The 24,390-nt window shown below is 40.2% G+C and overlaps 3 protein-coding genes across 3 annotated transcripts in view; 2 read left to right on the plus strand and 1 right to left on the minus strand.

Moving 5' to 3' along the window:
- Positions 1-782: 782 nt before the first annotated feature.
- On the minus strand, positions 783-1,649 carry LOC126719208 (protein SRC2-like). The gene has a single exon (XM_050421788.1). It carries the CDS (start codon positions 1,647-1,649, stop codon positions 783-785), a length of 867 nt encoding a protein of 288 aa, XP_050277745.1.
- Positions 1,650-9,567: 7,918 nt separating this feature from the next.
- The window catches only part of LOC126716966 (protein SRC2-like), a 33,075-nt gene continuing 18,252 nt past the window's right edge, over positions 9,568-24,390 (plus strand). Inside the window, exon 1 of the mRNA XM_050418042.1 lies at positions 9,568-9,600. The gene's annotated coding sequence lies outside the window, so the exon portion shown is untranslated. The remainder of the gene's footprint in view (positions 9,601-24,390) is intronic.
- On the plus strand, positions 9,682-10,143 carry LOC126719209 (protein SRC2-like). Its single transcript, XM_050421789.1, has one exon. It carries the CDS (start codon positions 9,682-9,684, stop codon positions 10,141-10,143), a length of 462 nt encoding a protein of 153 aa, XP_050277746.1.

The following is a 24,390-nucleotide window of genomic DNA, read 5'->3' on the forward strand; positions in this document are numbered from 1 at the left end:
CCCATAATCAAATGTATCCATCTTTCATTAAACCCCAATTTCCTCATAAGTTGTTCAAGAAAATTATAATCCATCCGGTCATAAGCCTTACTCATATCTAATTTTATTGCCATAAACCCATGAGACTTATAGTTTTGTAAGCTATGCAGAGTCTCAAAAGCTACGAGAATATTGTCAGATATGAGTCTATCCTTTGTAAAAGCCAATTGATGTTCAGTGATAATGTGTGGCATTAATTTTTTCAAGTGGTTTGCGGTTGGCAAAATCCTTTGAACCACACTTTCGAAAATGGAACTAACGTCTCTGAAGATTGGTTTTGAGAATATTAGTGCAACTGAACCGAATGAAACTAAAGGGTACATTTCTTAGCATTAAAAATGGTGGGCAAAACACCTAAAATTATCCCCAAACAATAATAGAAAGACTGATACACGTAGTGTAACGTTAAGATAATTGATAGTTTATATAAAGAAAGTCACACATAGCTAGAAAGGCTGTAAGCACAAAACAACACAATAACACTAGTCAATTACACCAAGAACACCCTGCAATAACTTGCTAACTACTAAACATTTTAAGAAGAGTACTGTCTTTTTTTACACAAAATACAGTTTACAAGGGAAATTAAATACTGCTGCTGCAGTTCCCTTGTAAAGTTGTGCACCAGTCATTATTACAACACGAAATTAAATAGCACATCAACCATCACATAACAATGGATAATCCACTTTCCAATATATATTTTCCGTTCAGTTCCCAGACTTCCTTGATCAAACCCAGCTTCAGTAGGCTTCTTCGTCATTAGCATCAACATCATCATCAACATCATCATACGTGTAATCAGCAGAGGAGACAGCATCGGACGGGTCAACACCGGATGGATCAGCAGCAGAAGACTCGGCAGCGGACGGGTCAACACCGGATGGGTCAGCAGCAGAAGAGTCAGCACCGGGCGGGTCAGCATTGGGTGGGTCAACACCGGATGGGTCAGCAACAGAAGACTCAGCACCGGGCGGGTCAACACCGATTGGGTTAAAACCAGTGAAAACCGCACCTATCGCTGCCGTGGCAGCCACACTCGCCAGTCCCGCGCCTAATTCATCTTTAAACTTACCCACCAAGCGTCTAGCAGTACCAGGCCTCCGCTGCACATTCGGTGTCGCAGAGTTCCTAATATTCACCGTTGAAGCAGGTGGGTGCTGGACAGTATTTCCAAACTTATAAGAAAAATTTAGTGTTCCTCCTCCTTGCTGGGACGTCCCATCCAAGTTCACCACATTTTTGCTCACATGTCTTTCAGCTACTGCGTTCGCATCACCAAAACCTTCCAGTTCAGTGATCAGCACACGGACTTCACCGACATCTCTGTTACCAGTTATTCGACGTGACTTGATCTTAACAACCAGAGCAAGGTGGTTCTCCTTGACCTTCGTGATGTCGATGTTGAAGGTAACGTGGAAGTTCCATTTGGGGTTTGTATTACCTTCTGAGTCAATTTGTGTTTGTTCCTCAGAGGAATGGAGGTTATTGTTGTTGTCGCGAATGGAAACAAGGGCGAAAGGATTCATTTTTCTGAGTTGAGGTGCATTATGTACGTTCCTCAATCCCTGGGCTGACTGAATTACAAGCTCTAAGGCCCTGTAACCCATATGTGAGTGAATGACTGAGTATGCACTATGTGCTCTGGTTTTGTATTATGTTAGGATTGGCGATGTAATCCAAAGGCATTGGCTTACACATATTTATAAGCGCATTGGGGAAAAGAGATGTTAGTTGAGTGGGAAGCTTCCTGAAAAGGTATCCTCACGACAAACGAACCATGTCCAAGAAACTTTCTATGAATGAAAAAAGAAAAAACCAAAAGAATTTCCTGCGCTGACTTTTCTCTTTTCACCCCTCTTTAAATATTTATTGTTGACCACCAGTTATTGGATGCTAAGTCATGTTAACGCGCAAATGAGTGAATGGCACTTTTCATATATATTTTTTTATGTGTCATGTTCACGGTTGCTTTTATAAAAAAAGGAAAAAGTTATTAAAATATTAATTTTTTTTTTATTTCTTATAATTTTTTTTTATAAAATAGATTGTTAACTATTATTCTAAAAGAATTCGTTAGCATTTCATTGTAGTATAAGTAATTATAGATAGTGCTTCAAAAAACAAAGGAAATTCGCGAAATGTTAAATCATATAAACAAACACAACAAAATCTCCTAGACTTAAAGAAGGTTTGGATGATATAATCAAATAATTATTTGAATTTCATATTTAATATTAAAAAAAAAATTGGAGTAGAAGTTATAGGTAATCATCCAAAAGCACAGGAAATTCCTGAAAAATCAAATCGTATAAACAAACACAACAAAAACTCCTGAAATTCAGATGAATATTAAAATGAAACTTGACAGAGCAAATTACATAATTACTTCAAAACAAAGCACATATTCAACCGTACAAATCAACAATCAACAGGTACAAAGAATTTTCCAATTTCGCAATCAACAATGAACATTCCTGTCATCAAACTAGAGAAATTAGTAGTGTTGGAGTCAAGATGAGAGGAGACCTTCAATTTTTGAGTTTACTGAGAAATGTGGGAAAGGAAAATCAAAGAAATGCAGTGAAAATCGATGAGAAAGTGAAAGAAAACAAAGAAACGCAAAAATTCATAGAAGAAATTAGGGTTTGTGATTAGGCAATACCAATTCTTATCAATGCGATTGAGAGACAAAGAAAACACATCATGACCAAGGGAGACAAAGTAACGAAGAGAACACCGAGCTTAGATTGAGAGAGACAAAGAGACACAGACGAAGAAATCATGAACTTGAGCTTGAATGTTATGTGATTTCCACGATTGCCGAGCTTAGATTTGTGAAATTTGATGAAAATGAGAGAGTGATAAAGAGAGCTTCTTAGAGAAAAATGAAGGCCTTAAAGAGAGCTTGTGATATACATAGTTTTCAGGCACAGACCATTCAATGAACTAGAAAATGAAGAGGTTTAAGATTTTTAAAGTCGGACCAAGGTTCAACCAAGGTCAAACCGTAATAAAATACAAATAGGGGTATTAAAATGGTAAACATTAACAAAATTTTACCAAAAATATGTCTTAAAAAATTTTAACAACTTTCAAATGAATTTTCATAAATTTTGTAAGGTTAACAGAAAGTAATAAAGCATAAAAAAAAAAGTATTCAAGGTGCCTAACGTAGTGGTTGGCGTGTCAATATGGACTCCTTGAAGGAAGGGGGGATCCCAGGTTTTATTCCACGTATCATCAAGTTTCTAATTTTTTGTATTTAAAATGGCATTTTTTTGTACTAAAATGGCATGAGAGTTGAACTGTAAATCTTAATTAAAAAACCGAATTTTCACCTGGTTCAAGGTTAATCAAGATGGATCGGCCAGTTTGGTCCGATTCTAACAACCTTGGTGATATATGAGAGACTAAAAGTAGAGAGAGAGAGAGAGAGAGAGAGAGAGCGTGGTTTTCTTATTTTTTGATAAAAAGGTTGGGTATTACTTTTAGTTCCACGTATCAGTAGGTTTCTAATTTTATGTATTTAAAATGGCATGAGAGTTGAATCGTAAATCTCAAAAAACTGAATTTTCACCTAGTTTAAGGTTAATCAGGACAGACCAGCCGGTTCGGTCCAATTCTAACAACCTTGGTGATATATGAGAGAGAGAGAGAGAGAGCATGGTTTTCTTATTTTTTGATAGGAAGGTTGGGTATTGCTTTTAGTTTTTCACCTTCAGGCTATCAAATAGCATATCCTTTTGTTTTTTTAAATATTTTTTTGGAATTTATTTCAAGGGTTGAAATTTTTTTTTTGGGTATTTTTATTAGGGGTTGTGATTTAAGAGGATTTACATTTTAGTAATAAAACTAACCACCATTTTTATATAATTATTTCAAGGGTTGTTTTAATTATTTTTCAAGGGTTGTGTTAATTATTTCAAAAGTCCTTAATAAATTTATTAAGGACAAAGTTTAGTTACAAAATTTGTTGTAACCTAAAACTACAACCATACTTAATAAAATAAACATTACTACATATTTTGAAAATCTAACGGTTGAATTGCATGTTCTTTACACTCTTAATTCACATGTCAAAGTTTGTGTTAATCGGATACTCCCTCCGTCCCACTTTGTTTGTCCTGTTTGAAAAGTCAAACTTTTTAAGGGAACACCATTTATTGTTTTGTCTACCTTTTAAAAATGTATAAGTTTCCAAAACTGCCCTTAAATAAATTTATCAAAAAATTAAATTAGTAAATTAATAGGGGTATAATAGGAACATTAGTAAATTAATGACTTTTATTTTTAGAAACAGGACAATATTTTGGGACATCTCAAAATGGAATAGAGGACAAACAAAGTGGGACGGAGGGAGTATTATTTATTATATGATCTATATAAACTTATATTTATGCATGATCTTAAACTATACAAATGAACAATTAAAACAATTTATTGATGGCATAACTATTGATTTTTAATTTTCTTGAAATTTTGTAAGTATGGAGGATATAAGAAGAAAAAGATGTAATCTAATGGGAGATTCTCAAAATTCACGTATAATAAAAAGATATTGAGTAAAATTGTAATCTTAAACTACAACCAATTTTGTAGCTAAATTTTGTTCATCTAGTAATAGTCATACTTTAGTGTTTATTAGACAAATTTTAGTGAACCCTTGAAAAAAAAAGTTGAAACAGTTCATGTTGTTTGTAGTGTGATAAGTTCTAAATCCAAAATATATTAAAGTTAAGTTGTATTAATAAATTTAAGATACGTTTAACCTTAAGGGTCCATTTGGTTAGGAGGATAGAAAAGAGGGAGGATAGAAAATGAGAAATGGATGGAAAAGTAGGAGGGTAGAAAAGATTTTATCTTCTCTCATTTGTATTTGATTGGGAGGGTCGAAAAGTGGAAGGATTGAAAACTTTTTAAGTTGGGCTGAGAAGAAAAGGGAGAGGATAGAAAATTGAATTGATATAAATTGACTCATATGCCCTATTAAAAAAATTATCTATTAAAAAAAAAACACACAGCAAGTTTATTAAAACAAATTGGCATGAAAAAAAAAAAAAAAAAATCATGCCCAAGTTAGAAGGAAAAAAACGAATTAAAAAAAAAAAAAAAAAAAAAAAAAAAAAAGCAGCTGTGCAATTAGAAACAAAGGCTCAGCCACGTTCAATTAGATTTTTTTTTTTTTTTTTTTTTTTTTTTTTTTTTTTTAAAGAGTTGGAAACAGAGGGTAACGGCACGTACACAAAGGGTTAGAAAATAAAATTTAAAAAAGAATAGGAAACAGTGGGCAGCAGCAGACAATGGTTTCCTTAATTAGAAAGTAAATATTAGTATTAATAGTTTTTTAATTTTACTGAATAGATAGAAGTATACTAATTAAGTTGAACAACGTGTACAAGTGTTAATAGTTAATACGAAATATGGCTTTCAAAGTCCTCTCACAATCTCAAATTGGCCATGTGCTCTTGTAACCCAACCCTGATAAGAATCCAACCTATTGATTTTCATTTTAGTAGTTCTTCGAGGGAACTAGGTCTCCATTGATTGATTCTTCGAGAGAATCTACGTCCAGTAGCAAATTCAAGAATTAGCTATTTTCTGTATTATTCTCCAATGAAATGCTTACAATCTGATTTGTGGCTTATATCCTATTCTAATTAACTAGGTATAATACAACACAGCTTAACCAACTAACCCTAACTAACTAAGTACAACATTTAATGCAATAGCACAACAGTACAACACCTTAGTTACAAGCCTCTCTTGCCACTCTGTCACAACAGCTCATCCTAACACACTACCTTGCACTGCCCAACACACTAGTACCTTGCATTATCCATCAGGCAGCCCTGCATTATCCATCAGGCTGCCTTGCATCACCGACTGCCTAGCCCTGCAGTCTATACTGTCCAGCCACGTAGCCTCTCAATGTACAAATAGTTTTAATAGTTTTAATAGGAAGCAATGGAAGCAGTGATTCTCTTAATTAGAAAGTAAAATATTAGTATTAATAGTTTTTTAATTTTTCTGAATAGATAGAAGTATACTAATCAAGTTGAACAACGTGTACAAGTGTTAATAGTTAATACGAAATACAATTGGCCATGTGCTCTTGTAACCCAACCCCCACCCTCCACCCCGCTAAAATTAAAAAAAAAAAAAGAATAGGAAGCAGTGGACAGCAACACACAGTGATTCTCTTAATTAGAAAGTAAAATATTAGTATTAATAGTTTTTTAATTTTTCTGAATAGATAGAATTATACTAATCAAGTTGAACAACGTGTACAAGTGTTAATAGTTAATACGAAATATGGCTTTCAAAGTCCACTCACAATCTCAAATTGGCCATGTGCTCTTGTAACCCAACCCCCACCCCCCACCCCGCTAAAATTAAAAAAAGAATAGGAAGCAGTGGACAGCAACACACAGTGATTTTCTTAATTAGAAAGTAAAATATTAGTATTAATAGTTTTTTATTTTTACTGAATAGATAGAAGTATACTAATCCAGGTGAAAAACGTGTACAAGTGTTAATAGTTAATACGAAATACGGCTTTCAAAGTCTGTCTCACAATCTCAACTTAGACATGTACTCTTGTACCCCCCGAGGGCTCTTTCCAGTTGATCTGCGCTTATAAATGAATGACAAGTTGAGAATCTTGTTCAGCAAAAAAGAAAAAAGAATGACTAGTTGAGGGAGCTAGAAAAAAGAATGACAAGTTGAGAGAGCTAAGTGTAGACAGTCAGTAGAGCATTCTAGTCAATGCAAGCCCACCTCAAAATCTATGTTGGACAGTGGATTATCCATTCTCTCTGCACAGCTTTCTGTTGTTTAATATCTTCTTATTCTGTGAGTCCCTATCTGTTCTTTCCTACCCAATAAGTGTATACTTATGATAAGTTGAGACAGCTAAGTGTACACCAGCCCACATTTATCAACGCCAGACAAGTTGGCATTCCTGGTTGTTTTTGGGTTTGCTTAATTGAATATTTGGTCTTTTTTTTAGGGAAATAATTGAATACTTTAATCATTAAGTTCTTTTTTCAATTTTTTTTTTCTTTTTTCCTTTTAGAATTCTGGAAAGTATTGTCTTGTAGAATTCTTACAACCATTACGTTCCATATTAAGCTTAGTGAGTGAGATTTGTTTGTGTGTGTGTGTATATATATATATATATATAGCTCATTTGTGGAATTTAGATTTGGAAAGGTAGAATGTGGAAAGATAAAAGGGAATTTATTGGATCAGGAGCAATGCTCCCCCCTCTCACATGAGAAAGTAGGCCCACACGTGGTCCATCTTGGGGCCCATCTCTCGTGTGAGAAAAGGACCATGTGTGAGGTCCACTCCTCGCATGAGAGAGACAATGTCTATCACAATCTATTTATAAATAAGCAATAAAAAAATAAAAATAAAAACCACAATGGAAAACTCAAACAATTAATTCCTTAGATGACATATTTTTCATATCAAGCTATGATATTACAACAGGGAATTCTCTTATTCCCAAGGTGTTACACGCTCTTACTCTCTTAGACAACAAATATTTTTGGCTTCTTTCTCTGTTTTCCCTCCTTTTTCAGACCCCCTTTTTCTTGCCTCCCTTCTCCTTTTTATAGGCATACCTCTTGCTCTTATCTCTACCGTTGGCTTGTTGCCAACTAAACTATTAGATATATTTTTCTTTACTTTATCGGTTTCATCTTCTCCCTTGTCCTAGAGTTCTGACTTTTGGAGGGTGTTTGTATTGTTCAGACTGTCTTATATGTATTTAATGTGGTAGAGTTTAGGTAAGAACCCCCTCATTAATGCAGAGGTAAAAATCTTCAATCTTCTTATGTGTTCTGGAAGTTTCTCGTGGTTCCATCTTCTGGAAGCCACACGTGGATCATCCATGCACCATTCCTCGAGTAGGTTAGTTTCTTACCTTTTCCACAGGAATTGCTTTCCCGTGTCGGTCTTCCCTTCCCTTGGGATGATCCAACTTCCCTTCTTTCATTGTTTTTTCCCCTTTGGGCTTTCCTTCTAATACATAGGTCTTGCCAAATTCGTTCCTCATGACCCAATTACTTCTTAGGCTTAAGGCTTGGATGGGGACTCTTCCACTCTCTACACTTAGTTTTTTAGGCAAAGTGAATAGGACTTCATGATCTGTCCTTCATATGTGTATAAAATACAAATGAAACTTTTTATTTGATTATTATTTTTCAGGTTTTTGTTTATCGTGTATTTTTTGATATGTTGAGGTGCCATGGGCACCCGTTTTTAATAAATAAAAAAACGACCATTGTTTTCTTCAATGAAGTACTCTATGCTGGTGTTATCTTTAATATAGGATATATTCATTTTCAAACAGTTGGTTTGGGAACATGTCTGGCCAGGCACGCACAAAATGTGTCATATTTTGTGGTTTGGATGCTGGACATTCCTCCTTTTATTCGAACGAAGGAAATACTGCATGTTTCCAGTTGATGTATTCCCTTTCTCTGATGGCGATAGGTATTATGGTTTGTACTCGGATTTGAACTCAGTGTCTTGAACTGATTAAGTAATCCATAATCATCCTTTTCGAGTTAACGTCTTCATTGTAGGGTCACAATCATTTATGAAAATGAAAAATTCAAAAAAATAATGTTAATCAATTTGCAAATATTACAACAAAAATTACCAAGTAAATACGAAAATAGATCAATCACGTACACACAACAAAATAAAAATCTAAAATAAAAACATTCTCTTTTTAAAAGGAAAAATCACTAAAACAATTCCAAATAAATTAATTATTACTATAAAACTAGTTATTATATATTCTCAAATTTATGCTAAAACTTGAATCCACTACAGAAACAACGATTCTCCAGGAATTAACACAAACATACATGAAACCTTTAGTCACTTTGGGTACCACAACTCTCTTTATTTTCACAACACCCAAAACACTCTCTAGAAGAACCCCAATTTTTTTCCATTGTAGATTTTCTTCATTTGTTTTTCATTTTGTCACCAAAATCTATACGCCATTTATTGCTTTCATTATTATTCTTTTCGATGACTGATAATAAAGGTTGAAATATTATTAATTCATGTTATATGTTAGAAATAATTAAATTAATCTGATGCATAATTATTTGGGAACTAAACATATAATCTTTGAATTGGTAACATAGCTTTCAATGTAAGACTATATAAATTTTTTGACATAATATGATCGTCATTGGTTCAACAATTGGGGGTCCAATGCCCAATGCAGAAAACTATCCAATGAGATCCCTCATAATATAGTGCTTGTTTCAATATATTTTAAGTCGACGCTGAAGAACTCTTAGTCTCCACTTAGACATGTGCTCTTGTACCCGGCCGCCAGCACTTTCACATGAGAGAGAGAGGCCAACCTGTGAGACTGGGGAATCTTTCAAGTTTATCTCTTTGCCGATGACACTGTGTAATACACCGTCTATAAATTCACGACTCATGAGTAAAGCTTACATCGCCAACCCTAACATATACAGTGCACACACATTCACTTAACCAAGCCAGTCTCTCCAAAAGCTATACCTTATGGCTTGCCATTACAAGCCTTTAGAAGTTGAGATTGAGTCAGCCCAGGGGTTGCCATACGTAAATCATTTTAAAAAAATGAAATCTTACGCCGAGGTTTACATTTGGGACATTAAAAACAACCTTCGTTCCAACAAGGAACCATCATCGGTTTACACAGTAGATGGTTCAAACCCCACATGGAACTTCAAGGTTAGGTTCCACATTGACCTCGCCATTGCCAAGCAGAACCACTATGCTCTGGTTGTTAAGCTCAAATCGCGCAGGAAAACTCACGGTCGCCCGGACAAATATATCGGCGAAGTCCGTGTGCTCATCACAGAACTGCTGGAAGGTTCTGATACTGCAGCAGAAGATAAAATACGTGTGAAAAAGAATGTTCAGACTTCGCCTGAGAAGTTCCAAGGAGAACTAGCCTTTTCTTATAATTTCGGAAAACCAATTGCCGATCATCTTACCGAGGTGAATATTGCTAAGAAGAAGAGCCTTAAAGAAGTTGCCTTGAAAGTGGCAAGCTTCTTGGCCGTAATAGGGCTATGAATAACACTGGTTAGTCAAGGGAGCTATATTGGAATTATTTGGATTTTCCTTTCTTCTGTAGTACTGGTTTCTAATGTTTAATATGTCTTCTATCCTTCTGTGTGACTCCTAGCTTGAATAGTCTTTCTTAGAATGTCAAGCTGGTTATGGTGTTCTTATGTGACTCTATCTCCTAATATTGTATTATTATATTAATGTTCAACTACTTGAATATATGAGTAATTCTATTGTTTGTTTTACTTTTATTGGGATGAGTTTAGTCATTTTGCTCGCTATATATTCACTCTATTAAGGTACTTTTTGTATGTAGTTTCATTCAGTTTAGTTGCACCGACAAACTGTAAACTTATCTTCAAATAAGTTGCTTGCTCTGATTGAGTTTGTGTTCTTTAGTTTCGGACTTAATGGGATCTTTGGAACCATATTCCTTTTTCTTTTTTTCTTTTTTTTTTTTCATTTTGCAATGAATTTTGGTCCATTTTCAATGTAGAATTACTTCTTTTATGTGCTTTATTTGCCTTATTTGCATAGTTTTTATTAAAAGATATAATTTTTGATAACTTCTATTATAAATTTGTTTAAAAAACTAAAAGGTAGTTTATTTTTTAAAAGTTAAAAGCTATATTATTTGTAAAAAAGATGAAACAAAAAGGTAAAAGGTTGATTTTTTTTCAACAATTCCCTAAGGCACACTCAATATGGATTGGCATTCCGGGTTGTTCTTGGGTTCTCTTAATTGAATATTTAATCTTTTTTGGGAAAATAATTGAATAAATTAATCATTAAGTTCTTCTTGCAACTCTTTTTTCTTTTCTTTTAGAATTTTGGAAAGAGTTGTCTTGTAATTTAGTTAGGTTCTGGAATACCTCACAGGGTAGGTACATATTTTGGGGGGAAGCGAGTGACATGATTTTTGTTGTCTATGGACCATAAGCTTTTGTCTTCTCTGGCTGTACAAATGTGTATTGCATAGACCAATGGCGTGGTTGTACTTGTTAGCTTATTCAGTTTTAATTAGGAAAACCACTCCCCACTCTCACATGAGGAGTGTGCCCTCTTAGAGTATTTAATAAATTTCAATTTCCAGTTTAAAGACTGGGATTTGGAAAAGAAAATAGATCATTGTTGGAATTTAGCTATCAATACTTGCGAAAAAGGTACAGAAAGCTGAAATAGAGAAAAATATATAGAAAGGAAGTTATTAGAAGCATTGCTCCACGCGATGACGTCGAAAATTGTCACCAATGGGTCACACCGTACTCGCGACTCGAAACGAACCTGCACGACAGAAGCAATCGAAAGAAGTCCTTCAGAGAGCACCGGTGTGGTGCCAGCCAAAAGCTCTCCGACGGTCAAGTTAGAATTCTTTTATTTTACTTAGAGCGTAGAGAGGGTCAATTAAAGCGTACCTCGATTTCTGAGGGTGGCAGGCCTTTTATAGTGGCAAAGGGTTGACTTTTCTTCTTGGTTTCCAAATCTTTTCCATGTGGGACTCTAATACAAATTCCTCTGAGCGTGGTGAGCAAGGATTTCCATTTTTGGCTCTTAAGGCTTTTCTAGGCGATATGGACCTCGGATCATGGGCCCTTACTACGTCTGTCAGCAATGGGCCTTCAAAGTGCAGGGGATCATCTTTATACAGGCCAACCAGTTCCGATCCGTCAGGCCCATTAAGGTAGGCCCATCAGGCTCTATATTTTACCATCTTCAGTTGCCCCCTTCACCCCAATGGTCCGTCACCTTTTAGGTCAAATGATCAATGGGGTGACGATCCTTACGTATTGGTATGACGGGCATTTTATGACGGATTCATGCAAGATAGGACGACGGTTCCAGATGGATCAACCCGTCAGAGGAAGATTCATCAAGTTGACGGTTACATGACGGGTACAAATATGTTGGTACGTACTGACAGGTTGTCAGCATTTATTAAGCATGCCACGTGTCACTCTCTGAATGGCCGTTGTATAGGATCGAAGCGTCGCTTCGTCTTCCGTGCATCTCCTATATATATAAGGCGCCTCACTCTCTCATTTTTCAATTTTCACTCAGAAATCATTTGTCAGAGCGAAGCCGTCAACCTTGTCAGAGTAATCCGTCGAGGACGAGCATCTACTAATTACACCAACCGTCACCTCTCCTCTGCTAAGTTTGGTAAGTACTTCTAATATACTATAGTCAAGTTACATTTCCGTCCATGCATTGTTGTTAGGCTTTCCATACCCGTCAATACTTTCAAACCCGTCGGTCTTAGGTTTCATTGTCAATTGTAGGAAATGTCTAGTGCGTCAAGTAACCAGTCGGTGGTTCGTGATGGGACGGAATACGAGGATGTATACCCGTCCGGTCATAAAGACCAAGAGAGCCCCGGCGAAGATAGGAGTCCGTCTGCCTCCTCTTCATCCTCAACAAATAAGGATGTGGAGATAGTTGAAATAGAGGGTTCTGATGACGACGGGGATCAAGCACTGGAGTCCATTGTAGGTGCTGATGGACTAAGGCAGTTCATCATGTTGCCAGAGTGGACGGTGCATAGGTTTACATCCGTCATCAGGGAGAAACATTTCAGCACCTTCAGAACCAACTTCCAAATCCCGGACTATGTTTCCATCCGTCTACCATACACGTCGGAGAAGTGTTACTATGAAGGGGTAGACGGTGTTAGAGTGTACGAGCAGGCGTTGAAGGCTGGACTTCGATTCCCGCTTTCTACACTTCATAGGGAACTTTTACAGTATCTGGGGTTGTCCGTCACCCAGATATCCCCTAACGCCTGGAGGGTCTTCATAGCCATGGAGATTCTTTACGGTGCAATGTCGGATGGGGAAAGGAAACTGACGGTCCGTGAGTTTCTTCACTGTTACCGTCCAGACGAGATTTCTAGATCAAGGGGGATGTATAGTTTTGCTAGTCGGAGCCCCTTGTTGAAGGTGATCTTTGAGACCCCAGACTCAAACAGAGACTGGAAGAGTCGCTACTTCTTCCTGGAGGGTGACAGATGGATGAGCCATCCAGGGGAGACGGAGTACATGCCCGTCGACACAACTTGGGCAGTGATAAATCAATCGTGTATGCATCCGTCTTAATTTTGTAAAGCTTTTCGTATCCGTCCATTTTTATGTGTATATCTTGATCGTCTTTCTCTGCAGGTAGACGGCGCCCACAAGTCAGCCTTGAGGAGTTTAGTTTCCTTGAAAAGATTTGCAGGAAAACTACGCCGAAGGAAAGGACTTGGGCTAAGTTGGTGAACCCGAGGACCATACATTGGTACTGCGACGGTCCTGAGCCCACCCAAGAGGCAATTAGATACGACGAGCGAGTTCATAGACGTAAGCCCGTCAACTTTACTTTGCCATTTAACTGACTTTACTTAGTTTTAATTTCATCCGTCACTATTTGCAGAGATGGAAGATGCAAAAAGGAGAGCTTTGATCAAATCCCAAGCCGTCAAGAAGAGGGAATCCGGCGAGGTGGTACCTAAGGTGTCGGCTTCAGCCCCTAAGAGGAAACCGACATCAAAATCCGACCGTCCATTTAAGCAACCAAAGGTCTCTCTTGAACCTGTGGTCGGTTTAATGGCTGAGGGTAACAAGACCGTCACCCCAGCTAAGTAGGGGACGGGTAAAGGATTGATGACGGCCCCAGACGGTAAGCAAGAGAGACCTCCTTCCCTTCTCCGCGACGACTCCAAGTATGCATTGGAGAAGCTGTCGTCCATCATCACGGCGGAAGACTATGAAGATCTTGGAAACCACTCGACGGAGGCCATGGGGGAGACAGGCCTCTTTGCCGTCGCTCAGGTTGGTTATGTCCGTCAAATAAGTTTATTTTTCTTTTTCGTTGTTATTTACATTATGTGACGGTCTCTTTCCTATTCGCAGTCCTTGGTCATGATGAAGGGACTACTGGACCGGTGTCTCAACCGTGAGAGTACCTTGGACCGGGTGCACGCGAAGGCGGAGCAAACGGAGGAAGAGCTCGGACAACTCCATAAATGGAGGTCCAAGATGGAGAAGAAGCTGGAGCTTTCTGAGAAGGCAAGGAAGGAGCTGGAGGAGAAGACGGCCTCTGCGCTGACGGTCATAGAGAAAAAGGAGGCGGAGATCAAAGAACTCAAGGAAGAGATCCGTCATGTGAAAGAGGTAGCCGTCGAGGAGTACCGAAGCTCAGAGACCTGCTTGGGCGAGCTGTCAGATTCTTTCCTACAAGGCTTCGATGATTCTCTCCGTCAAATCAAGAAGGCCTATCCAGAGCTGGATTTGTCAATGGTCAAACTTGAGGACCAAGCCCAGACTTCTGCCCTCCCCGTCGCCTCCGAAAATACGGAGGACCTCTTTGGCGAAGACGCTGCTCAAGGAGACGGAGAGTCCGTCCCGTCGAAGGATGTCCAAGTCGCTGAACAAAAGAAAGATTAATGTCTATGTAATTTATTTTGAGAACAATCCGTCCTTTTTTTTTTGTTTTTTATTTATTTACATTCCAGAACAATCCGTCCTCTTTAGTTGTATTAAACGCTTGCCTTTGGGGCTTTTGGCTTAATGTTCATATATGCTTTCTATCATTGTTTGGTACTTTGTTTAAAGGTCCGTCCTCCTTCTTGAGGAAGGATTTTTGTGAGAATATTTGTTTATCTGTGATACTCCGTCCACATTGCAGACTTGTTATCTTGTGTTGATTGAGCATTTACATCCGTGAGGATTTTCCTTTTCCGTCTATTTTTAGAGGTTCATTATGAGGACCCGTCCACTTTGTGGCGTTGTACATCACTTTTTAAATGTAATGCCTATTTAATGGACTTGTAAAAATTTTAACGTAGTCAGTAGTCCGTCCACTTCGCTTGCATGTTCTTCCATTATTTTCGTCCACCTTTTGGACTTGAGTTATCATCCCTGTAGGATGTCATCATCCTTGTGGGATGGCCCGTCGGCCTTGTGGGCTTTATTTTATGTCCGTCCATTTAAGGACTCACAGTGATCGTCCCTGTAGGACGATCCGTCCGTCTTGTGGACTTTCGATTGTATCCGTCCACCTTGTGGACTTGAGTCATCATCCCTGTGGGATGGTCCGTCCATCTTGTGGACTTTGGCTACTATCCTTGTAGGATAATCCGTCCATCTTGTGGACTTTATTTTGGGTCTGTCCATTTTATGGACTGACAGTGATCGTCCTTGTGGGGTGATCCGTCAATCTTGTGGACATTTTGTGTCCGTCAATTTTGTGGATTGAGGGCGATCGTCCTTGTAGGGCGATCCGTCCATCTTGTGGACTGCATTTATATCCGTCCATCTTGTGGACTTTAATGATTATTCCTGTAGTATCTTATCATCCCCGTAGGATGATCCGTCCATCTTGTGGACTGCATTTGTATCCGTCCATCTTGTGGACTTTATTTAGTTTCCGTTAGTTTTGTAGACAATTATAATGACATCCAAGTAGAAGATCAAAGTAATATCTGATTATAGAAATGCGTAAAGGAAAAAGTGTCTGCCCCCTTTGGGCTTAAAAAGGGCACAACAAGATTGTAGCAAAAAGACAGTTAAAAGAGAAACTTATAAAAAGCTCAAACAAAAACTGGTTGCCGTGTCACTACTACTGGTAGTATTTCCTCAAATGCTCGGCATTCCATGGATGTGGCAGCTTCTCTCCATCTGTTGTCTCCAGGTGGTACGTTCCTTTCCTTTTCCATGACGTAACTCTATAAGGTCCTTCCCAGTTGGGGCCGAGTTTTCCCTGTGCAGGGTCTTTAGTTGCACCCATGACCTTCCTGAGTACGAGGTCTCCAACTTGGAAGTTTCTATGTCGGACCCAGGTGTTGTAATGTCTGGACATGCGATCCTTGTACCTAGCGATCCTTTGCTCCGCCACCGACCTAACCTCATCTATCAGGTCTAGCTGTAGCCTCAGGGATTCGTCATTCCTGCATTCGTCATGGTTGTGAACCCTGTAACTTGTGAGTCCAACTTCTGCTGGGATGACCGCCTCGCTCCCGTATGTCAGTCGAAATGGCGTCTCTCCTGTCGGAGTCCTCGCCGTTGTCCTGTATGCCCATAGTATGCTTGGCAATTCTTTGGGCCATATGCCCTTTGCCCCCTCGAGCCGAGTCTTGATAATCTTTAACAGGGATCGGTTCGTGACTTCAACCTAGCCATTAGCCTGAGGATGGGCGGGTGATGAGTAGTGGTTTTTTATTCCTAGCTGAGTGCAGAAATCCCGGAAGTGGCCGTTGTCGAACTGCCTCCCGTTATCTGAGACAAGAACTCTTGGAATACCGAACCTGCACACGATGCACCGCCAGACAAAACTTCTAATGTTTTTTTCTGTAATGGTGGCCAAGGCTTCCGCCTCTACCCATTTTGTGAAGTAGTCAATACCCACTACCAAGAACTTCAGCTGCCTTACCGCCGTTGGGAAAGGTCCCATGATATCTAGTCCCCACTGAGCGAACGGCCATGGAGCCGTTATAGGGGTTAGCTCCTCAGCTGGTTGTCCGATGAAATTGCTGAACATTTGGCATTTGTCACAGCTTTTAACATAGGACTCGGCATCCTTCTGCATGGTTGGCCAGTAATACCCAGCTCGTACCAGTTTGTGCACTAACGAGCGCGATCCGGAATGGTTCCCGCATATTCCTTCGTGTACTTCCCTCATTACGTAGTCTGCCTCTTCAACCCCGAGACATCTTAGATAAGGACGGGAGAAACCTCTCTTGTAAAGAATGTCTTTTATCAAGACGAACCTTGCTGCTTGGACTTTTAGCTTTCTCGCTGCCTCCTTCTCTTCTGGCAATATCCCGTCCTTTAAGTATGAAGTTATCTGCGTAGTCCAGTTTCTTTCGGAGCGTATCTCCTGCATGTTGTCGGGGTCTATTAGTGGAAAGATTTGAACAAAGGAAAGTACATTACCTGGTGTCATCATATGTTCTGCTGAAGCGGCTTTGGCTAGCCGATCGGCGAGCTCATTTTCTCCCCTGGGGATCTGGACGAACATTGCTTTTAGCCCGTCGACTCTCGCCCTTACTTGATCAAGATATCTCTTCAACCTTTCCCCTTTGCATTCATAATCTCCGTTTACTTGATTGGTCACGACTTGAGAGTCGCAATGCACGACCACACTTTCAGCTCCGGCGGCTTTGGCTAGGTCGAGTCCTACTGCCACCGCTTCGTATTCTGCTTCATTGTTGGTAATGGGGAAGTCGAGACGGACCATACATTCAATCTTGTCTCCTTCAGGTGACAGCAATACTATGCCGGCTCCTCCAACTCGCTTATTGGATGATCCGTCGGTGTAGATGTTCCACTGGGGGGGTTCTTCTGCCCCCTTGTCCCCGTCACGCGTAAACTCTGCTATGAAGTCGGCTACAGCTTGTCCTTTAATGGCCGCACGTGGACGGTACTTGATGTCAAACTCACTCAATTCTATTGCCCACAGCGTCAGTCGACCTGCGGCTTCAGGATTACTCAGTGCCCTTCGCAAGGGCTTGTCGGTCATTACGTTCACGGTATGGGCTTGAAAGTAGGGCTTGAGCTTGCGAGCCGCCGTGACCAACGCAAAAGCGAGTTTCTCCATAGGTTGGTATCTTTCCTCGGCACCGCGGAGCGCCCGGCTGGCGTAGTACACGGGCTTCTGTGCCCTGTCCTCCTCTCTGATTAAGGCCGCGCTGACGGCCACCGGGGAGACAGCCAAATAGAGGAAGAGTTCTTCACCTGGTTGCGAGGGGCTCAGTAGAGGTGGTGAAGATAGATAGGTTTTTAACTCCTCGAAGGCTCGCTGACACTCGTCCGTCCACTCGAATGACTTTTTCAATGTTCGAAAGAAGGGTAAACACTTGTCCGTCGCTCTCGACACGAATCTATTCAATGCCGCTACCTTGCCGTTAAGGCTCTGTACTTCCTTCACGTTTCTCGGGGGGGCCATCTCCATTATGGCTCGGATTTTGTCCGGGTTAGCTTCAATCCCCCTTTGAGATACCATGAATCCTAGGAATTTGCCTGCCGTTACACCGAATGCGCACTTTCCCGGATTGAGTTTCATGTTGTAGGATCGAAGCGTGCCGAATGTTTCCTTGAGATCTTCCAAGTGGTCTTCCTCCTTCCGGCTCTTCACCAGCATGTCGTCGACATAGACTTGGACATTCCTCCCTATTTGCTGTGCGAACATCTTGTTCATTAGTCTCTGGTATGTTGCCCCTGCATTCTTCAGGCCGAATGGCATTACTTTGTAACAGAAGAGTCCTTGACTGGTTACAAACGAAGTCTTCTCCTGATTGTCCTCGTGCATGCGGATCTGGTTATAACCCGAGAAAGCATCCATGAAGCTTAGCAATTGGTGTTGAGCCGTCGAGTCTACTAGGATGTCGACCCTTGGAAGGGGATAGCTATCTTTGGGGCATGCTTTGTTAAGATCGGTGAAGTCCACGCATATCCGCCATTTGCCGCTCGTTTTCTTCACCATTACCACATTCGCCAGCCAATCGGGGTAGTAGACTTCCCTGATGAAGCTTGCCTCTTGGAGTTTGCGGACCTCTTCCGCTATTGCTTGGTCTCGTTCCGGGGTGAATACTCTCTTCTTTTGTCGGACGGGTGGAAACGAGGGCAACACATTCAACTTATGTACCATGACCAAGGGATCGATTCCTGGCATATCGTCATGGCTCCAGGCGAACACATCCTTATTGCTTCTCAAGAAAGCTACGAGCTCTTGACGGATTGCGGGTTTGGCAAGCGTTCCGATCTTGGTGGTTCGGTCTGGATTGGAACTGTCGAGAGTTATCTCCTCTAGCTTCTCTGTAGGTTCTGCCGTCGTTCGGTGTTCTTCTATGTTCAAGGCCTGGATCTAGTCTTCCACCTCCATCATAGCTACGTAGCATTCTCGTGCGGCAATTTGACTTCCGCGTAGCTCTCCTACCCCATACTCCGTTGGGAACTTAATCATCAGGTGGTAAGTTGATGTTGCCGCCTTCCACGAGTTAAGCGTGGGTCGTCCAATAATAGCATTGTAGGCTGACGAGCAATCGACCACCAAGAATGTTACGTCCTTTGTGATTTGTTGGGGGTAATCTCCTACTGTCACCGATAACGTGACTGCGCCCAAGGGGAATATTCTACTCCCTCCGAAACCAACGAGCGGGGCATTTGTCGGTATTAGCTGCTCCCTGTCAATCCTCATTTGTTGGAACGCCGGATAATACAAGATGTCGGCCGAACTACCGTTGTCGACCAACACTCGGTGGATATTGTAGTCGCCTGCCCGCAAGGTGACGACGAGGGCATCGTCGTGTGGATGGTGTAGGCGTCTTGCATCCTCTTCCGAGAACCCGATAATGGGGCCTTCCCTTCTTGCCATCTTTGGCACTGTACCCGCCAACTGGACATTCTGTACCATCCGAAGGTATGTTTTGCGAGCCTTTTTCGACGATCCGGCCGCGGCTGTTCCTCCAATTATCATCCTTATGTCCCCTAATGGGGGTCTTGGTCGCTCGTTTTCTCGACGGGGGTGTTGTTCTTGTGGGGGTTGATCCGTTCTCTCCTTGCTGACGAACTTCTTCAGCTTCCCTTGTCGGATAAGGGCTTCGATTTGTTGCTTCAAGTCGTAGCAATCGGCCGTGTCGTGACCATGGTCACGATGGAAGCGGCAATATTTGTCTCTGGACCTTTTGTTGGGATCACTCTTCAGCTTTCCCGGAAACGTCAGAGATCCTTCGTCCTTAATCTGCATTAGGACTTGGTCTATCGGAGCGGTCAACGGGGTGAAACTTGTGAACCTTGCGCCCATGGGTTTTGGACGTCTCTCCTCCCTTCGATCTCCCATTCTTCCTTTCTTCCACCCCTGGTCCTGTCGGGGATCCTCTTGTCTGTCTCTTTTCTTGAGTCTATCTTCTCGGGCTAATAGTGCGTCTTCAGCGTTCATATACTTGGTGGCCCTGTAAAGCACCTCCGACATGGTCTTTGGGTCGTTTTTGTATAGGGAGAACAAAAACTTACCCCCCTTCAGTCCGTCCGTGAACGCTGCCACTAGTATCTTGTCGTCGGCTTCGTCGATCGAGAGCGCTTCTTTATTGAAGCGTGATATGTAGGCCCGTAACGTCTCCTCCTCTCTCTACTTGATATTCATTAAACAAGCCGTGGATTTCTTATACCGATGTCCTCCGATGAAGTGCGTAGTGAATTGAGCGCTCAGCTCCTTGAAGGTGCCGATGGAGTTTGGTGTTAGCCGGCTGAACCAAATCCTTGTTGCGCCCTTTAGGGTTGTAGGGAACGCCCTGCACATAATTGCGTCTGCCACTCCCTGAAGGTGCATCAGGGTCTTGAAGGTCTCTAGGTGATCGAGAGGGTCCTTGATTCCGTCATAACTATCCATACTTGGCATGCGGAATTTACTTGGCAGGGGGAAGGAATTGACGGTTGCCGTAAATGGCGAGTCAGTCCGGTTGACAAGGTCGTCAAGATCATTGGACACTCGCCCCTTGAGAGCGTTCATCAGTACTTCCATCTGTTCCTTCATCGCCTGCATCTCCGCGATGATGGGTTGTGGAGCTGTATCCGTCACTGAAGGGATGCTAGCGTCCCGTCGCACTTGTTTGCTCGGGGCGTTACTCTCCTGTGGTCCGTCATGATTCCTCCTTTCAGCGCTGGTTTCTTCTTGATCCGCTCCTTGGTTATTGACCGCCGCACTCTTTTGGTTTAGCTGCTCTTCTAGGTCGTGGTTTTGTTTGGTGAGGCGCTCCACGGCTGCGGCGAGCGTCCTGACCTGTCTCTCAAGGGCAGTCGTAGGGGCTTCCTCTTCTTGAGCGTCGTTAGTGGTTGCCATCGAGCGTGTGAGTACCATGTAACTCTTTTGTCTAAGAAGCGATAATGTGTTATGACGATCGTGTTCCCACAGACGGCGCCAACTGATGACGTCGAAAATTGTCACCAATGGGTCACACCGTACTCGCGACTCGAAACGAACCTGCACGACAGAAGCAATCGAAAGAAGTCCTTCAGAGAGCACCGGTGTGGTGCCGGCCAAAAGCTCTCCGACAGTCAAGTTAGAATTCTTCTATTTTACTTAGAGCGTAGAGAGGGTCAATTAAAGCGTACCTCGATTTCTGAGGATGGCAGGCCTTTTATAGTGGCAAAGGGTTGACTTTTCTTCTTGGTTTCCAAATCTTTTCCATGTGGAACTCTAATACAAATTCCTCTGAGCGTGGTGAGCAAGGATTTCCATTTTTGGCTCTTAAGGCTTTTCTAGGCGATATGGACCTCGGATCATGGGCCCTTACTACGTCTGTCAGCAATGGGCCTTCAAAGTGCAGGGGATCATCTTTATACAGGCCCACCAGTTCCGATCCGTCAGGCCCATTAAGGTAGGCCCATCAGGCTCTATATTTTACCATCTTCACTTTTCTTTTAGAATTTTGGAAAGAGTTGTCTTGTAATTTAGTTAGGTTCTGGAATACCTCACAGGGTAGGTACATATTTTGGGGGGAAGCGAGAGACATGATTTTTGTTGTCTATGGACCATAAGCTTTTGTCTTCTCTGGCTGTACAAATGTGTATTGCATAGACCAATGGCGTGGTTGTACTTGTTAGCTTATTCAGTTTTAATTAGGAAAACCACTCCCCACTCTCACATGAGGAGTGTGCCCTCTTAGAGTATTTAATAAATTTCAGTTTCCAGTTTAAAGACTGGGATTTGGAAAAGAAAATAGATCATTGTTGGAATTTAGCTATCAATACTTGCGAAAAAGATACAGAAAGCTGAAATAGAGAAAAATATATAGAAAGGAAGTTATTAGAAGCATTGCTCCACGCGCGCATGGGGCTCATCCCTCATGTGGGAGGAATATTGCTCCCGAATATCCAATAAATTTTCAAGATGAAAAGTGTAAAAGAGTCGAAGAGAGTGGGTAACATAGCTGTACTTTATATGACCTGTTGGTGTATGAAATAATTAAGGGTTGTGTTAATTGGCATCGGTTTCCCTTAAAAGCACAAATTTTTTTATTTTTCTTGACATAATTTTTGTTTTCTTTTCTATTTATGTCAATTTTTCAGATTTGTAGGTACTGTTTGAGATTTTATTTCGACATTTTCAGACAACTTTTTTTTTTTTTTTTTTGTCTTTTCTGCCCTTAACCAGCACCAAGCACTGCTGCTGGTTAACATTCTCCAATAATTAAATGCTTAGGTTTTTTTTATTACACCATTTTGATAGATTTTTAAGAAAACTCAAAGGGGGTGAGGGCTAGAAGTAGAAGAGTATTATTGGATGTACCAACTGGCGTCTGGCTATCGACTTAATCTGATGCATAAATATTTGGGCACTAAACAAAACTTTTAATTGGTATTAATCACAGCTTTCAGCACTTGTAAGAATCTAAATAAGTTTTTTTACATAATATGATCGTATATCATTGGTTCAACAATTGGGAGGTCCAATGCCCAATGCAGAAAACTATCCAAAGAGATCCGAAGCAAAATTTGTTGAATAGTAGCTTTTGAGAAAAAAATTTGGTGAATAGCATGTGTTTGAAGTTATCCAACCCAAAATCGAGTTTCATAAACTCCAGATCCAAGTAGTCTGATTTTGACATGGATTAAAAAAAAAAAAAAAAAAAAAAAAAAAAAAAAAAAAAAAAAAAAAACCCACCTGTAGAAGAGTATTAGTGAAATGGTCCGTCACAGCGTCCTCTGATAAGGCTTTAAAAAAGATACCATATAAAAAAGTTTTAAACATTGTGTTTCTTTTGAAGTTGAAAAAGAAATTTCATTTTTGCATGGTTGATTTTTTTGTTTTCTTGTGTTGCGAGAATTAAGTAAAAACTGTAAAATCAATTAAAAATCGCTTTCGATTTCTCTGATTCAACTCAATCCAACTCGTTCTTCATTATTATTATTATTATTTTTTGTGCTCAGGTTTTATGCTACGGAGATTCTAGTAGCATTAGAGTTCCTTCACATACTGTGATGGAACATTTCACTAAAAAAATATACCCGCGTGGTTTTTTTTTTTGTTTTTTATTTTTTATTTTTTTAATTTCATGTTAGAATCAAATTAGTTGGATTTCGAGTTTTATAAACTCAATTTTGGGTTGGAATTCGAATTTAGCAAACTTGAGTTCTAAAAATAGTCTAACTAACTAAATAACTTCAAACACATGCTATTCACCAAATTTTTTTCTAAAAATGTACTATTCAGCAAATTTTGCCGGGATCCGATATAGTGCTTGTTTTAATATATATTAAGCTCCGCTAAGCTAAGCTAATCACCCATGAATAACTTCAAACACATGCTATTCACCAAATTTTTTTCTAAAAATGTACTATTCAGCAAATTTTGCCGAGATCCGATATAGTGCTTGTTTCAATATATATTAAGCTCCGCTAAGCTAAGCTAAGCTAATCACCCATGTACACTCTCTTTTGTGTGGTTATGTGAGGGACGACAACATAAGGCCTAATGCCATATAATAACGGTCAGGAAGTCCAATTTAGTCCTACCGTTCATGTGAATTCCAGTTAACAAATAGCCATAAAAAGTGTGTAGGAAATAGACTAGCAGTCTCTTATGGCATGCGATGCTCATAAGTAGGTATTGAGTGATGCTTGATAAGCCACATCACATCGCCAAGCCTAACATATTAATAGTAAACCATACACATTCACTCACACGGTCACACCCATACATGTCTCTCCAAAACCTACACCTTATGGATTACAAAACTTTAAAATAAGATTTAGTATTGTTTGTTCGGGGAAAAAAAATTATAACTTTTGGCGGAGCCTAAGCATTTTTTCCCCCGGACTCACCAAAAATTGTTCTTTCCAATTTGAAGAGAAAAAAGGCATGAAAAGTCTGATACCAACACAGTTACTAAATTGTCCCAAATTCTTTAATGCGTCTCACATACCCTCCAATGACCCTCACCACATCTATATCTGATATCTCTTTACTCAATCCGTATGTCTCTCACCCTTTTTTTTTTCCTTTCATTTTTATTATCCTTCTTGCCGTCACTCTCTCTGTTTCCATTGTTGATCTTTTTTTTTTTTTTTTTTTTTTTTTTTTTCCTCCAGCCGATTCTACTGGTAACTCAGGTAAGTGACTAAAGGGCATTATTATATAGGGTGATCTAAAAGATCTCTATGTCCTATGTCTGAAATAATTAAAAGTGGCTTTCAGTAGGCCAAATATGGAGCATGGGATGCTTGCTAAATACAAAAATTTGGCTTGCTTTGAAAGAGAAATACTCAATATAGCAGTCGT

Source organism: Quercus robur, chromosome 3 (assembly GCF_932294415.1).
Source record: "Quercus robur chromosome 3, dhQueRobu3.1, whole genome shotgun sequence".
NCBI classification, from domain to species: Eukaryota; Viridiplantae; Streptophyta; class Magnoliopsida; order Fagales; family Fagaceae; genus Quercus; species Quercus robur.